Raw genomic sequence first — 16,137 nt, forward strand, 5'->3', positions numbered from 1 at the left:
GCGGACATGATGCTCCCTCCAGAGAGGGAATGCTCCACCGCAGCAACATCTATGCCTCTGGCAGAGTCGTATACCAGCTGGTTGTACTTCAGTACCTCCTGATTAAGGCGCTTTTTGTCGTCTGCAAGCTTCCTTCGAAGTCGATGGCGGAGCTTGCTGCTGTGTGAAAAAGACATGAAGTAGTGGGATAGGGATATGTGGCAAATTATATTTGCAAGTGCAAAAAATATATATAATTCAGTAGGTTGAATCTGCAACCTAAAACATTATATTGTTATACCATTCTGTCGGTAAAGGGATTGCTTTCGCTGCCTCACACTTAGGTAAAGCCCCTCAATGCTTTGCTGCAGTGCTGTTTGAAGGATGTCTTCAGAAGTACCCGATGTTTCTGATGTTCCTGTAGAAATAATATTGGCAGTAAAATGTACTGTTACACAACACGTAACGGTTTTGAGAAACAAAGTTGTGCAACATATTTAACACCTTTTAACACAAATTGATGGTACAACTATGGAAACTGGAACATATCAGAGATAAACATGGACACATAGTTGGCTTGCTATTGGTTGAAGATTATGTCCCTGTCTACTGAAATCCAGTGAGGGTCCCATTACGTGGCATGAAAAATCAGCCTTATTGCCTTAAAATTGGCTGCTCTTTAGGATCAAATCTGTAAATTCAAACAGTCATGGACAATGATATGTAGCTGGTGTTATCGCGTCGTGCTTACCAGATGCCCATTCCTTCACGTCGGAAATCCACGTCGACACCATGTCATCTGAGACACAATGTAGCTCCGTCTTGAGTTCCTCAAGACTTGCAGTCTCTTCCAGGAGCCTCTTACTAGTCTGATAAACAGTAGACGATGGACATTTATCAAGATTAAAACTTGCTATGATTAACAACAAGCCATGTGCAAATGACAAAGGACACAACAACACCTTTAATAGGAGGCTCACCTTCACATATCTTGTGGAAAGTGCCTGATGAAGGGAGTGTAGTGGCAATTTCTTATGTTACTTTATATAGTAAAGCCAAATGATTATATTATGCTTAGAAATTGTATTGGAGCAACTCAACCTGTTGAACCACAAGGGAGCATCCCGCCAAGGTCGTACCTGAAGAATCCGGCCCTCCCTAAGGGAGGATTGTAAGATAATAGTTTTCTGTAGTTGTCTTATCTTTTACTTCCTGCACAGCAATCAGTCCTCTATAAAACACACACACACACACACACACATTATACCCTGTGTGCACTCCTGCAGACTACTCTATACTCTGTGAGACATGTACCTTCGAGGCGCCTCGAATAAAGATCTTAAAAGACAACGCTGCCTGCTTTCACCAGTTTATTATTGATTACTCTCATTGTACATCTTTACAGTATTGACGAGTTTAAAATATCCACAACAGGAGTCACCTTTTTTCCTGTTCCATCCCATTGCATGCACTGTGAGCATGTCCAGTCGTGCTTTTGAAAGCAATAATGAGGTTATGATGTGTCATCTAAAAAAGTATGCAATAATAGGGCAAAACCTTCCACTCACCTGCTTTGGACATGTATTCTGTTGTCAGGGCACAACGGGACAGGTAGCTGTTGACCTGCTCCACCTCTTCCCCAGCGGTCATCCCTGCTCCCTCCTGGTTCTTCCCACTCCATATAATCTGATGGTAAAAGGTTGCTGGAATTGTTGTGCAAAGAGGCTACATACTACTATACTAAACAGCATAGCTTAGATATTTACTACTTCAGTATCATAAATATAAAAAATATAAGTGTACGTGATACAAAAATATTTCACATACCTCGCATTTGGTAGCATGGGCTCGAGCATGCGTTACACTGAGGAATGGCTTCATGGTGGTCAGCTCCTGGAGAGCAGGAAGGACACTTGCAGCTTTCTCCATGTACGGCCAGTAATTGCAAGCCACATCCATGGCGAAGAACTTGGCTTTGGCTGGCATGAGTTCCTTTTGAAGATACAGGGGGTAGGCGAATATCTCCCCCCTGTACATATTTAAGGCCTTCAAAAGAAACCCATGGCAACATACAGCCACCTCCATCCCTTCTTCATCCAGCTTCGAAGCCCTCCTTGACGTCTCCCTCGCTGCTGTCCACTGGGAGTCCCCACATGTGCCTCTTCCCTGGGTCTAAGACACACATTACATCATGACAAATCAGTTAAAAGCAATGGAATCACGATCTACACCATTTGTTCTAATTATCTGATTTTGGAGTAGATGGTAAGGAGAAGTAGCTGAATTTGAAGAAAGTCAGGGTCGGATATACATGGCTATTTTTGTGATATACCTATAAGGTAAAATGACGAATAAAAACTTGCATTTTTCAGTGATCTCTGTATTTTGTCGACAAATGCAGCCACCGCGCTGTCTTCTGCTACAAAGAGCCCATTAAAAAAGGCGCTGCCATCAGAACTGAGGAAAAAAAGATTAGCAAATATATCCATGAAATATAAACAGTAATCAAAAAAGTTAAATAACAACATTGTAAAAACAGCACCTTCCACTTCGCCGAAAGCGATACAGCTTCCTGTTTCCATCGGCAGAAACAGCCAACATCTCCGGCGTGCAGGCAGGGCAGATGAAAGGAGCACCACAGCAGAGCTGGTCTTCCTCATACGAGGCATAGGAGAACTCCAGAAAGCTGCGCTGCAGTGCATCTCCGTTGACAGGTCCAGACTGGAAGATAATTACATATATTGCTGTGATTTGGTCTATTTACGGAAATGTTATAATGTATAATATGGTAAAGAATATTTACACTTACTCTTCCTCCACACTTTGTGCGATGCTCCAGCAGCTTTGCAAAGGCCTGTCTGGAGAATCCCGGAGAGATGATCTTGAGCTCTTCAAAGGAGCTCAGGAGGTCCAAGGTGTAAAGTGTGGAAATACTGACCGAAGCTGGCCAGTATCCACTCTTAAGGAGGACTTTCAAGTCGGGGGTCCACTGCTGCTGGCAAGTTTGACAGACATATAGTGGCAGATGCAAGTCATAACGCCCTTGGAACAAGTAAATAAACATAATTAAGACACATTTTACAACAGTTCCATCTACAAATAGTCAAAGATGAACAGATATTAAATGAAGGTTTTACTCAAAGTGGAAGCACAATGGCTCAGCCCACAACAGTAAACATAACAACAATTCAATAGAAATCCAAATATATATATATATATATATATTTGTTTACCATTGATGGTAATTAAAATCACTGGTTTGCCTGGTACCACAGTGAAGTTTGTGCCTTTACAGGAGCAGTTGGGTGCCTTCACAGTTGGAAATATGCAAGCTGTCAAAAAAAAAGAAAAGCACTAATGACCATTATATGCTGGCCGAAGAGACATGTGAACATCAAAATGCAAGTTTGACAGAGCATACCTTGGTCATGGGTGTCATATCCACCTTCCACTCTAACAACACACGTTGTTGGACTAATTGGTTTAAAAAAAACATTCATTAAACTGTCCCTGTTGTGGAGTGGCTGGTTCTTGTGATGAAGTACATCACAGTCTCCACAGAACCACTCCTCGGGGAGACACTCTCTACACCTTGGGAGGAAATACAAAATTATTCTAATATCCTAGAATTACTTTCATTTTCATGTGGGTTTTCTCTAGGTATCCAGTTTTCTAACATCCCAAAAGTCATGCATGTTAGCTGAAATAGCAGGGCACTGAGCATTAATACTGAAAAATTACAATTAGGTAAAGTAATTTAAATAAAGGTAAATGTTATCTCACCTAATAACAGCCGGCTCGTGGCAGAGGCCACACAGGGGATGACCAACAGCCTCTTTTTCTAGAAGGCATTGTAGGTGGTGTGGGCTCGCTTCTTTCCAGCGCTCTGAGGCTTTCTGCTGCCGAAAAGACCAGGATGAGGCAGAGCTTTTTTGAGGCTCAGGAGGAGGACACAAGGAAAGAATGTCAGAGAGTCTCTCCATATTCTTTTCTGTGAACAGAATGGGAAACTTTAACTGTAAATGACTATATTTAAGATGAACACTAAAAATCAAGGATAATTTCTTTGCTCAATATGGAACTGGCCAATATCTTTACTGAATTACATTCCTCGTTCGAGTCCTGAACTGTCAGTTGTGTATAAGGTTATTTTCTCTCACTAACACAATTTATTTAAAAATTGATTTTAGTTTTAAACTTAAAGCCATTTTTGTGATTTACCAAATTTGTGTTGTGCTTAAGGTTCAGTACGCAGAACCTCCACACTGGAAGAGTGGAAGCCCTCAGTCGGGGGGGATGTGACTGTAAAACATCACACAGAGGGTTAACAACAGATAACTGATGATTTGTATTATCTACCTATTGTTTAAAAGCTTGTGAAATTAAATAAAGCATAGTTCTTATGACACCACAGTGGGAATGTCTCCGACTGTAGTGTCACTATGCGTTTATATATTGGAATTATTGTAGACCCTCAACAAGCAATTACTGTGTTTTAATTTGATTTTCCAACCATTTACTTAGTAAATTCATAAAAATGTAAAATAATTGGGATTTCAACCTGTAGCTGAGCCTTGGCGTTGCCCTCCACGCCTCCCTCTCGGCTTGCCACGTCCTATACAGCCCCTTTTAGGGGACTGTAAAGTGTCTCCTACAGAGCATGCCCGTTTCCTCTCCTCAGCTGCTTTCTGTGACCAAGTAACAACTCATGTAAGGTTGATGTTGCTGATAAACTGATACCATATGACAGTGGACAAATAAAAGTGAAATCATTCACTTGAAGAACATTTTTGCTTCAAGTTTTTCCTACCATATACAACTAATGAAGTAAAACAAGTTGAACAAGCTTTATTTAGTAAGCCTCTGCCCCCATGTTGTAATGATGAACCGTTTTGCAAAGGCCCTATACATTGATCCAAAATCCAGTTACTCTTGGCCTGTTCAGCATTTTTTGGATAACAGATAGAGCCAAATTCAAGTGGGAAATTAATGAGGTCATATGGGTTAAAACACCAACCTTAGCTTCAGCTAGCATGTGTTCATGCTTCAGCTCAAGAGCCATGCGTTTCCCTTCTTTGGATGTGGGATTATTGGGGTCTGGGTTGTGTTTTGTTGCCATTGCAACACAGCCAGCCAGCCAGCCAGCCAGCCAGACAGACACAACAGATATGCAACAGCTGCTGTATGAGACAAACAGAGATAGAGAGAATGATTGTAAGATTGAGATGGATAGATGAAGAAATAGATAATGAATGATAGAAAAAGATAGAGACAATAACTATAAGAAAGGTAGGTAGATAGACAGAGAGATAGGTTGAGTTTGGCTCTTAAAAGTGCCATTGGTTTTATGATGGTGTAGATCAGTGTATGGGTTTGTGGTGTGGGTACAGGAGCTGCAGGAGAGAACAGAAAAAGTGAATTATGTAGTGAAACTAGCTTTTTTAAATGCACATTGTGACGGTTGAACTACTTTAGACAGACTGAGTTCATTTACATGTTTCCTGTTTCATACGCGTAACAAGCACATGGACGTGGACTATGCCCCTCCCCCCCAAACATATATTAAAATGTCGGCCAGCGTTAGTACTGTCATGTGTAAAACAAAAGCGATTAAGATAACGTATTACTCACACTTTAACACCGACGTATGTAGCCGTAATTAAGACAAATATTTTTCACACACCACTTATGAGCTGATATAAATGTAGCTAAACTAGTTTAAGCTTATGTTGAACGTGAGCTAGCTAGCTAGCCGCCCGCAAGAATAATTTCACATTAATGTTGCTTTGCTGATTATGGCGAAAGCATTTCTCAGACTTAGAACAGTTCAGTATGTATGAGGAACCATGCGAGTAAAGGCTTAAAAAAAAGCCCCAATTATTAAATCTAAGCAAAACATGTATCAGACTTTAGTGACCCAACTTACTTTGTCAGAGGATGGATCGCAATGCCGGTGGCAGCATCTTTGGCCAATAGGTGGTGCTCTGAATGATGTCATTTCCTGTACCGATTATACAATAAAATATTAATACATTTCCTATATTTTGACACGATAACTCTTTAATAACCTAAGTAGCCTACGGACAAAACCAAAAAAGTATATATTGCCTTATAAAATGCAGAAAAGTTTAAACATCCAAAATGATAATAATAAATAAAAAATAATGATATCTTAAACTAAAATAAATAAAATGGAAAATTAACCGACAACAAGAATTTAACATAAATAAAACAAGGATTAAAACAAGGATAAGTTTGACTCAATGTTGTGTAAAGTACCCGTTATGGTTAAAAAAAATTGTTTTTATTTTTTTTATTTTTTGAAAATAATACAGCTTCCGGCTTTCCGAGACACGAAGAGGAGACACGAACAATTCTTCCTCGTGAAATGCGTTTAAAGTGTGTCAGAGAGATGTTTAATCAGTTCATTTTAATTGGTTAATAATTGGTGTTTAATACTGGCAACTTCTAATTGTTGGGGGGGGGGGGGGGGGGCGTTCGATCCAGTTTCGATTCCGTAACCTTGGCGCACTGTCACTCCAACATCCAATCCCGACTTGAAGTTTAACGGGGACTGTAGTCCTAAACGATAGCTGGGGATTATGGGTAGTGTAGTGTCTTCGGCCATCCTAAACTCGATGATGCTCGAAATGTCCCTTATAGGCCTACGTCTGTTTCCGGTTATTTTTATTTTGAAATTCAGTTCCTGAAGGACGGCAAAAAAGCCCGAGATTATAGAATTAAACAAATAAATAAAAACAAAGATAATTGTCTGTTATTGTTGACTAAATAACAGTGTGTTATTTTGAAAAGAATAACAAATTAGAAGGAAAAATGAGCCCCATTTATTTTCCTTATTTTCCTCACAGACAGCAACAAAAGTCCAAAATGATTTTTTTTTTTTACGATTTTAAATAAAAGCAATAATCGTGGCTTGATATTGAGTAAGAACATGTTTTTATTAACCACACAGCTTCCGGTCTTCCTATAACACGTAATGCCGTGAGACTACCAACAGAAATACATTGCTTTTAAAATCGTGCAGTGCAACACGAAAAAAAAGGGGAAAGACTACTAATAGAAATACATTACTTTTAAAATCGTGCTGTGCAACACAAAAAAAAGGGGAAAATCGTGTTGTTGAACACGAATCAATAGATAAAAAATCGTGTTGGTGAACACGAAATGCCGTGAGACTGGGTTGAATGTAATCTAAAATGTAAAATGTAAGCCAAACCACTTGGGAGAAATCATGTGTAACTTAAGATATGTTGAAAAGAAAGAGCAGTTATGCCTCTCCCACTGGTGTAAAGTTGCTGGGTTAACTTTGTAAATACTAGGTCTCACTCACAGCCTCTTGTTATTAGCCAGCTAATAAATACAACCACGGCACATACACAAAGAAAAGCTGCAATTTCAACATGTCCAAGCATCCTGTATCATAGCCATGCTAATAATGTTTATAATAAACCAAACCGTGTGTAAATCAGTCAAGATTTCAGTGAGTTAAGAGTATTTTTGTGCAGATCACTCACCTTACAACAGCTACCATAACGCGTACCAGAGTAGCTGTTGACTGTAGCAAGATGGCGGCCGGTGAGCTACGCTGGAAAATCTCCCATGAGCCATCTAGTGTTTATCTATGGTGACACCCATTATTTTTCCGAAATAAGGTCTCATGGACCGGAAGTAGATGGGCGTGACTTCGCCACTCTATAGATGAGAGTAAAATCTACGTCACTTTACAGCCCCGCCCACTTTTGGGGAAACCAACGCTGTCATTTGAATGGCGATCAAGCCTGAAGCCAGAGAGCTCTTCTTTTACTGTCCTTTCTTCTTATAGGAAGTACAGAAACACGTAACTCTGGATTTGTTTTAATTTTTGAGGTGCAATAAACTACATAGCAGCTTTTTGGCATGATAAAACTATTATTTTCTGCCTCGCTCATGAGAGTAACAGCTGGCGAAATTACAGCCTCGCCTACTGATTTTAATTTAACCATATCGAGCCCGATCGTCGATTTGAAATGTGTGCTCTAAAATTATATTTATAAATGACTATTATCAACAAACGTAATGTGGGAGAAAATATGTTTCTAGAAGATATGTAGAAAATAAACGTATTTGAGATACGTTCATAACAAACGTAATGTGGGAGAAAATACGTTTCTAGCTAAACTTGAGAATGCAGTTTAGTTCTGTGGGAACGTCATTTTTAGAAGACAGGGTTGCTCGCGGAACAGAGAACACACACACACACACACACACACACACACACACACACACATACACACACACACACACACACACACACACACACACACACACACACACACACACACACAGCCTATTGGTAAAGGGTTGTGTATTTCACCGTACATCTCATTTAAAGTCAGGTACCAACAGTTGTTCTTTTACTAAACTCAAAAGGGTACTTACAGAATGGACTTATTCGCTGTTTCATCTAAAAAAATCCCTATTATAATCCTTATTAAAGTAGAGACTGTACATTTCTGTTGTGTCTCGGCAGATTTGTTAATATTATTTCTCTGTTTAGTTTATATTGTCAAGTCCGCGTCTGCTAACCCTTTATGTTGTCTGCCATTTCCGATTTTACTTTGTCATTTCCTTTCTCTTTTCAGGTAGTTCGACTCCTACCTTGTCACTCTGCTCACTGACCTGATTACCTGACCCGCCCTTATTGTTTGTACCTGTGGAGTCCCTTGTTTGTGTATATATTCTGTGTGTTCCCTGTGCCCAGTGCCAGATCGTTTTTGAACCTTGTGAATGTATTGCCTTGCTTATCACCGCAAGTAAAAACCTTTTTTTTTAAATCATCTTTTGTCTGGAGTCGTGCATTTGGGTCCTATCATTTTTTGTGTGCTCCAGTCGTAACATTACGATCTGGCCAACAAATGGACTCAGCCGACTCTCAAACCCTGAGAGCAGCGCTCTGCTTTCAGGCTCAACGCCTGCAGCAACAGGAGGAGGACATGAAGGCCTTAAACCAGGGAGTGATGACCCTGACTAACAGCCAGAGTGAGTTTCGTGGTGCGGTTACAATGCAAATCAATCACCTGGCTGAACAGGTCCATAATGTACTCACACGTTTGGATAGTGTGCCCACCGCTCCTCCTGCCGTGGCTGCCCCAGCCCCAGAGACTACAGCTGATTTTCCCATGCCAGCTTCCATTATTCGTCTTGCTCCTCCTGCAAAGTTTTCAGGCGAGTCTGGTAATTGCAGTCCTTTCCTAACGCAGTGTGACCTGCATTTTACCTGCCAGCCTGCTGCTTTCCCCAGCGATCCAGCCAAGGTAGCGTTCATTGTGTCCCACCTCACGGGAAGAGCGGAAGCCTGGGCTACGGCGTAGTGGGCACGGAAGTCTCCGGTGTGTAAATCACTACAACTATTCACTGAGACTATAAAAAAAATCTTTGACCGAACCACACCGGGGAGAGAAGCTGCCAGAGCCCTGACACAGATCTCCCAGCAGAATCGGAGTGTGGCTGACTACGCCATTGATTTTCGCACTTTGGCCACGGACAGTGGATGGAATGAAGACGCACTATATGATATGTTTTTCAGCGGACTCAGTGACTGTGTGCGGGATCTTCTTGTTCCTCTTGATCTTCCGCCGGATATGGACAGTATGATCGCCTTGGCTATACGCACAGACACTCGGCTACAAGAGCGACGGAGGGAGAAAGCCAGGAAAGCGTCACCTCCGCTAGCTGAACGAGGAAGCTCACCTCCTGCACGATCTCCACGACGACCCGGATTTCGTACCCACTATCCCTCCTCTACCATGAAACCTGCTTCGTGGAACACAGAAGAGGAACCCATGCAGCTCGGAAGGGCCAGGCTGTCTCCCGAGGAAAAGCAGTGGCGTCTCCGGGAGCGTTTATGTTTCTACTGTGGGAAGCAGGGACATTTCCTTGGAGCCTGCCCGTTAAAAGACGGGGCTCACCACTAAGACTGTTCTCATTCGTGTTTCAGGGGTAAAACTGCTGAAACTGTTAGAGAGCCCATTATAGACACCGACAGGGAAGATGAAAATAACCAAGACTCAGACTTCCCCGACCTTTCGAACGTGCCCAGCTGCTACCGAGATCTCAAGGAGGTGTTAAATAAGACTAAAGCGACATCCCTTCCTCCTCATCGCACCTATGACTGCGCCATCGATCTCCTGCCTGGGTCCCCCTTGCCCAAAGGAAGACTGTACTCTCTCTCAGCTCCAGAGAGAGAGTCAATGAGGGAGTACATAGACAGCTCTCTGTAAACGGGTCTCATCCGTCCTTCGTCATCTCCCGCCGGAGCTGGTTTTTTCTTCGTCGAGAAGAAGGATGGATCCCTTTGACCCTGCATCGACTACAGCCCCCTAAACGACATAACCATCAAGAACAGGTACCCCCTCCCGCTTATGGCCTCAGCGTTTGAACTTTTGAAAGGTGCTATAGTTTTTTCAAAACTTGACCTGCGTAACCAAGCCCGCCTTAACCTGCCATCAGGCCCTGGGGCTGATAGTTTTTGTAGGCCCCCTATTTAAACAACAAATCAAAGTCATTTATAGCCTGGGCAGGCTCTGTGATCGCACTTCTCCACTCTGCTCTACACGCACCTGGTCCTCTCCTCCATATGAGTGACGTATCGGGCCTCCCTCATGTATTTGTCCGGTTGCCGTTGGCTCCCCTCCACGTAGCAAGTCCTCGTCGTCCTCTCCATCTCCTCCAACAGATAATTTCCCTCCTGTCTGTTTTTCCTCTCCCGCTACTCCATCGCTATCAGAACCAGACGGCCTACTTGTCTCCGAGGCCCCGCGGCCGGCACCGCTACCGCTCGGTACAGAACTCATCTGTCCTTCCTCCTCATCCTGGCCTACAGGTTTAAAATAACCTGTAAGCTTCGGCATTTTTTGTAACAGCTGCTTGTCTCGAAACTCCTTTTCCCTCAACAATTTCCTTTTCCGAGTGCCACTCTCAAACTTTTTCTTCACTCAATCACTCGCAATTTGAATAAGTCACATGTGAAACATATTCTCATTCTGACGTGTGGGTGTTTGTGTATATTTGCGTTTGTGTGTATTGTGTTTGTTTCCCGGGGAAAACACTCACGAGAAACACCGGCTGTTGTTATGCCTGCTGTGACGTCAAGTTACTCCGTTCTCCGCTTGTAATTATGCCGTTACAAGCTTCAAAGTTGTATTTATCATCTGAATTTACCGAAACAAGTTTAATATTCTGAAAGCCAAGACTTTGTTTTTTTAAAATCAGATGAAGACAAACTGTAACGGACCTTGCCGTGTTATCTATGATTACTATACGTCTTACATTAATAATTTCAGTGGAGGGAGGGGGGGCGGCGCTGTGGAACAGCAGAGTGGCGAGGGAGAGCTGTTGTCTTCCCTTTACAAGCTTCAAAAATGTATTTATCGTGTGATTTTGGAAATGAAAGTTTCATATTCTGAAAGCCAAGACTTTGTTTACTTAATATTTCTTTTAAAAACACCCGAAATAAAAAAATAAAAAAATAGAATTTTTTTTTTTTTTTTTTTAATTGGCACATGATAGGCCCCCGATCTCCGTAGGCCCCTGGGCTTCAGCCCAGGTCAGCCCGTGCATTAAGGCGGCCCTGTGCGTAACGCTTACCACTTGGTAAGGATACTGGAGGGGGACGAGTGGAAGACTGGTTTTGACCCTCCAAGCGGACATTATGAATATCTGGTAAGGCCTTTTGGTCTAACAAACGCACCTGCCGTTTTTCAGGCTCTCATAAATGATGTCTGGAGGGAGTTTTTGAATCATTTTGTTTTTGTCTATCTTGATGAAGATTCACACGTTCCGCATGTTCGCCAAGTTTTAAGAAAGTTGTTGGACAATCAACTTTATGTAAAGACTGAAAAATGTGAGTTCTACGTCAGTTCCACTTCATTTCTGGGTTTCATCCTGGGTCCTGACCAGATAATGATGGATCCTGCTAAAGTGAGCGCTGTGGCTGATTGGCCCACACCCTCTTCCAGGAAAAAAGTCAAACAGTTCCTTGGTTTTGCAAACTTCTACAGGAAGTTTGTTAGGAATTGTAGTGCTATTGCCGCACCTATGCATGTACTCACCTCTCCTTCTGTTCAGTTTGTGTAGACCCCACAGGCAGACCAAGCTTTCCAGAAGTTACAAAAAAAGTGTTCACAACAACTCCAATACTTACCATCACGGATCCTCAATGGCAGTTCACGGTGGAGGTGGATGCCTCCAACGAGGGCATCGGGGCGGTCCTCTCACAGAGGGCAGAGAAAGACAGTAAGCTCCATTCATGTGCCTACCTTTCACGTAAGTTGCCTGCTGCTGAAAGAAACTATGATGTAGTAGGCAATAGAGAGTTATTAGCCGTGAAGGTAGCACTGGATGAGTGGAGGCACTGGCTAGAAGGGGCAAAACAGCCATTTGTTGTGTGGACAGACCACAAAAATGTGGAGTACATACGCAAGGCTAAGAGGTTAAACTCTAGACAGGCACGATGGACCTTATTCTTCAATAGGTTTAACTTCACTCTCTCCTACCGTCCTGGCTCACAGAACACCAAACAAGACGCGTTATCCAGGCTTTTTGACCCAGAGGCTCTTTCCAAGGAGACCAAATCAATTCTACCACCCACTCAGGTGATAGGAGGGGTGACATGGCCAATTGAGGCTAAGGTAAATCGAGTTTTAGAGGGAAAAACTGTACCCAGCGGTGGTCCCCCTAACCACCTCTTTGTCCCCCCATCTGTCCGCTCTGACGTGATTCACTGGGCTCACACATCTGTATTAACATGTCATCCAGGTATCAAACGGACTATGTACATGATAAAGCAAAGGCGGCCTAAAATGGAGAAGGAGGTTACTGAGTATGTGGCAGCCTTCACTACCTGTGCTCGGAATAAGACCTCTACCCAGTCTCCTATGGGTCTTCTGCAACCTTTGTCCATTCCAAGCCGCCCATGGTCTGACATCTCGCTGGATTTTGTCACTGGACTGCCGCCGTCTGCAGGTAACACCACCATCTGCACTGTTGTTGACAGATTTACCAACCTCCTCTTTTTCCAGTAGTAGCGAAGGAATTGACTGTACCATCAGCATATGCCCTGGTGAGGCAGTGTCGCAGAGTCTGGGCAGGAGCTCGCCAGGTTCTCCTGAAGAGTGCTGCTCGCATGAAGAGGGCAGCAGATCGACATCGTCGCCCGGCACTTGCCTACAGACCCGGGCAGAAGGTTTGGCTTCTACCCCTATGTGTGGCCTCCAGGAAGCTGGCTCCGAGGTTTGTGGGTCTGTCTCCCATAACTAAAGTTATTAGCCCGGTGGCTGATCGCCGAGAGGACGCGTCCGACAGTTCCTTGTAGACAGGAAAGGATACGGTCCAGAACATCGGTCGTGGGTACCCGCAAGCTTTGTTGTGGATCAGAAACTGATAAAGGACTTTTTCAGGCTTAATCCACAGGACTCTGGGCCGTCCGGAGTCGGCCGTAGAGGGGGGGGGGGGGGGGGGGGGGGGGGGTACAGTTGTGTCTCTGCAGATTTGTTAATATTATTTCTCTGTTTAGTTTATATTGTCAAGTCCGCGTCTGCTAAACCTTTTTGTTGTCTGCCATTTCCTGTTTTACTTTGTCATTTCCTTTCTCTTTTCAGGTAGTTCGACTCCTACCTTGTCACTCTGCTCACTGACCTGATTACCTGCCTCGCCCTTATTGTTTGTACCTGTAGAGTCCCTTGTTTGTGTATATATTATGTGTGTTCCCTGTGCCCAGTGCCAGATCGTTTTTGAACCTTGTGAATGTATTGCCTTGCTTATCACCACAAGTAAAAACCTTTTTTTTTTAAATCATCTTTTGTCTGGAGTCGTGCATTTGGGTCCTATCATATTTTGTGCATGTGCTCCAGTCGTAACAATTTCTCAGTGAAAAATATGGAAATGTCTGTGGACAGTTGTCGTTGCTCTGTAATTATCTGAACCATTATTTTCACATATTCATATATTTGTTTTTATTATGTCTTACCTTTTTCAAACCGATGTTTAGTCGCATAAAAGTAATGTTTTTGGACCATCGTGTAGCTATTGCTTTGTCTCATTTCACATATCTCCATTATTTCTCCATTATCTCCGTACATTTCCCCTCTGGGGCTATTAAACGTATTCTGATTATGGCTCATATACTTGCATTTTTAAGAAGTACATTTTACATTTTGTTGCACACTGAAAACCCACCTCTTTCGCCTGTACCTTGAACATTTCAAATGTTAAATAATAGCAATAAGTGGAGCCCATTTGACATGAATGCATCAGCACTTGGTTTGGCCTTTTTTGAAATGACACACTGTAGTTTTCTGTGCTGTCCTGAGAATGTATCTTCATGGTTTATTGCAGTTATTGTTAGTGTGACCCATACAAAGTGTGTGATCACAATGTTATGTTTATATTTAATATCATTCTAGAAACCTGTTTAACAATGGACAGCAGGGGGCAGTAAATGGCAGGGTAACACTGCCGTAAAGGGGTTTGTTGTGATTTGCGCCTGCCGTAAACGGACTGATGTGGAGACGGCGCTGCCGTTGGCTTGCCATTCTGGCAAGACCCGCCAAACGAGCAGCTAAGGATTTTGTTGTTCACCATTTCTCCAGTTTTGCAGGTCAGTTTTGTATACATATTGTCACAAGTGTTATAAATATCCACGGTAGTGTTGTGTCACGATGTCCTAGTTTTTGAAGTGGTTTTTGGACGTTGTTTATAGTCTTCAAATCTGCGTAGGAGACTGTCTCGTGGTTGCTGTGTGCGCGTGTGTGTGAAATGGCGGTCGCTATTTTAATGTAGCATAAGCTCTTTGGTCAAAGTGAATGCAAGTACATGTAATTGTTTACAGCTCCTGTACATTTTGTACTTACATATTTTCTGGTATTATTGTGTGTGTGTTTTGTATTATCTGTATGTGTTCTATGGTCAGAGTTAATACATAAATGCTTGTGGGATGTTAATGCTAGCACAGATTAGATTCTGATGCTTTACCTGGGAAGGTATTTAAAAGAGTTTGATTACAACATCAATATCTGAAGAGAGAAATTCTTAGCTTAAGTCATGGTGTTTATTTCAAATATATTGAAGACATGAATATATATATATATGGACAAGTGTTTATATTGAAGACAGAAAAGGGCATTAACAATTGTGTGTGTGTTGTGTCAAATGGTTATGGACATTAACAATTGTGTGTGTGCCAAATGAATAATACATTCTGGCAAGACCCGCCAAACGAGCAGCTAAGGATTTTGTTGTTCATCATTTCTCCTGTTTTGCAGGAATACTATCTGTCATCGCGCCCTGCATAGCGGGGCCTGTTACAGATTATTGGGGGCTCGTCCGGGTTTAGCATCGTTTGAGACGACCATATGCTGATCCAGTGATATTGGACCTAAAGGACCGGACTGACGACGTGTTGCCGGAGTGGAGGTGCTTCCAGTTAACGACCCAAGAGGTAGAGAGACCAGATTAAACGGGATCTACGCCTAGGAGTGCAGAACTGTTTGCCACAGTTGCCCACAACACACAGGATGGCTAACAACAAGAGGAAGAGACTAAGCTGGTCCATCAAGAAAGGACTTCATCAGCTAACAGCAGATGAAGCATATGAAGTTGCCACACACCTCGATCCAGTGGAAAGACTTGACTCATCAGAGCTTAACAGGGACGACGAGGAGGGCTGTGTTGAGTATATTGCTGCAAATATGAACAGTATGACTCTACTAAACCTAGAAGATGAGGGAATGTCAATGTTGTTGTGTCTACAAGATACTGTTGATTTGATTATTGCAAACCGTAGCAGTGGCACAGTGTGTTCAAAAGAGGGTGAAATTGATACTTCTGTTAAGTCACCCATGATGTTATTTGCTACTGTTAACGCTAATCAACAACTTGAGCCATTAGACAATCCAACTGAGACTGGCATTCATGACACAGACATACAGAAACTGTTAAGGGGCTTAGAGGAGGTGCAAAACAAATTTCAACACAGTGTCACCACACCTAGTTCAGATACTCTGCAACCTCACTCTAGCCAACCCAGTAAGCAGCATACACCTAACTCACCACCTACATTTACAGAAGGACTCTCTAATCCCACCCGAGAGAGCATGATTT

General features: G+C 42.6%; 1 protein-coding gene across 12 annotated transcripts; it reads right to left on the bottom strand.

Annotated features, from left to right (window-relative positions):
* Window positions 1-16: 16 nt before the first annotated feature.
* Window positions 17-7,576, bottom strand: LOC307015409 (uncharacterized protein). 12 transcript variants are annotated; one of them, XM_079643987.1, is made up of 18 exons: window positions 7,515-7,571; window positions 5,906-5,980; window positions 4,997-5,372; window positions 4,541-4,667; window positions 4,201-4,281; window positions 3,763-3,970; window positions 3,401-3,570; window positions 3,213-3,311; window positions 2,789-3,021; window positions 2,522-2,700; window positions 2,343-2,436; window positions 1,807-2,151; window positions 1,548-1,665; window positions 1,119-1,137; window positions 960-983; window positions 731-848; window positions 281-397; window positions 17-156 (listed from the first exon to the last, which is right to left on the bottom strand). In XM_079643987.1, exons 6-15 carry the CDS (start codon window positions 3,960-3,962, stop codon window positions 962-964), a joined length of 1,479 nt encoding a protein of 492 aa, XP_079500113.1. In that variant the 5' UTR covers window positions 3,963-3,970; window positions 4,201-4,281; window positions 4,541-4,667; window positions 4,997-5,372; window positions 5,906-5,980; window positions 7,515-7,571; the 3' UTR covers window positions 17-156; window positions 281-397; window positions 731-848; window positions 960-961. The 12 variants fall into 12 exon arrangements, with proteins under 12 accessions (XP_079500113.1, XP_079500111.1, XP_079500112.1 ...); XM_079643985.1 differs by having other exon boundaries at window positions 1,081-1,137; XM_079643986.1 differs by adding an exon at window positions 1,421-1,471 and having other exon boundaries at window positions 960-1,210.
* Window positions 7,577-16,137: the final 8,561 nt, after the last annotated feature.

This window comes from Notothenia rossii (assembly GCF_949606895.1).
Source record: "Notothenia rossii genome assembly, chromosome: 8".
In the NCBI taxonomy this organism is placed as follows: domain Eukaryota; kingdom Metazoa; phylum Chordata; class Actinopteri; order Perciformes; family Nototheniidae; genus Notothenia; species Notothenia rossii.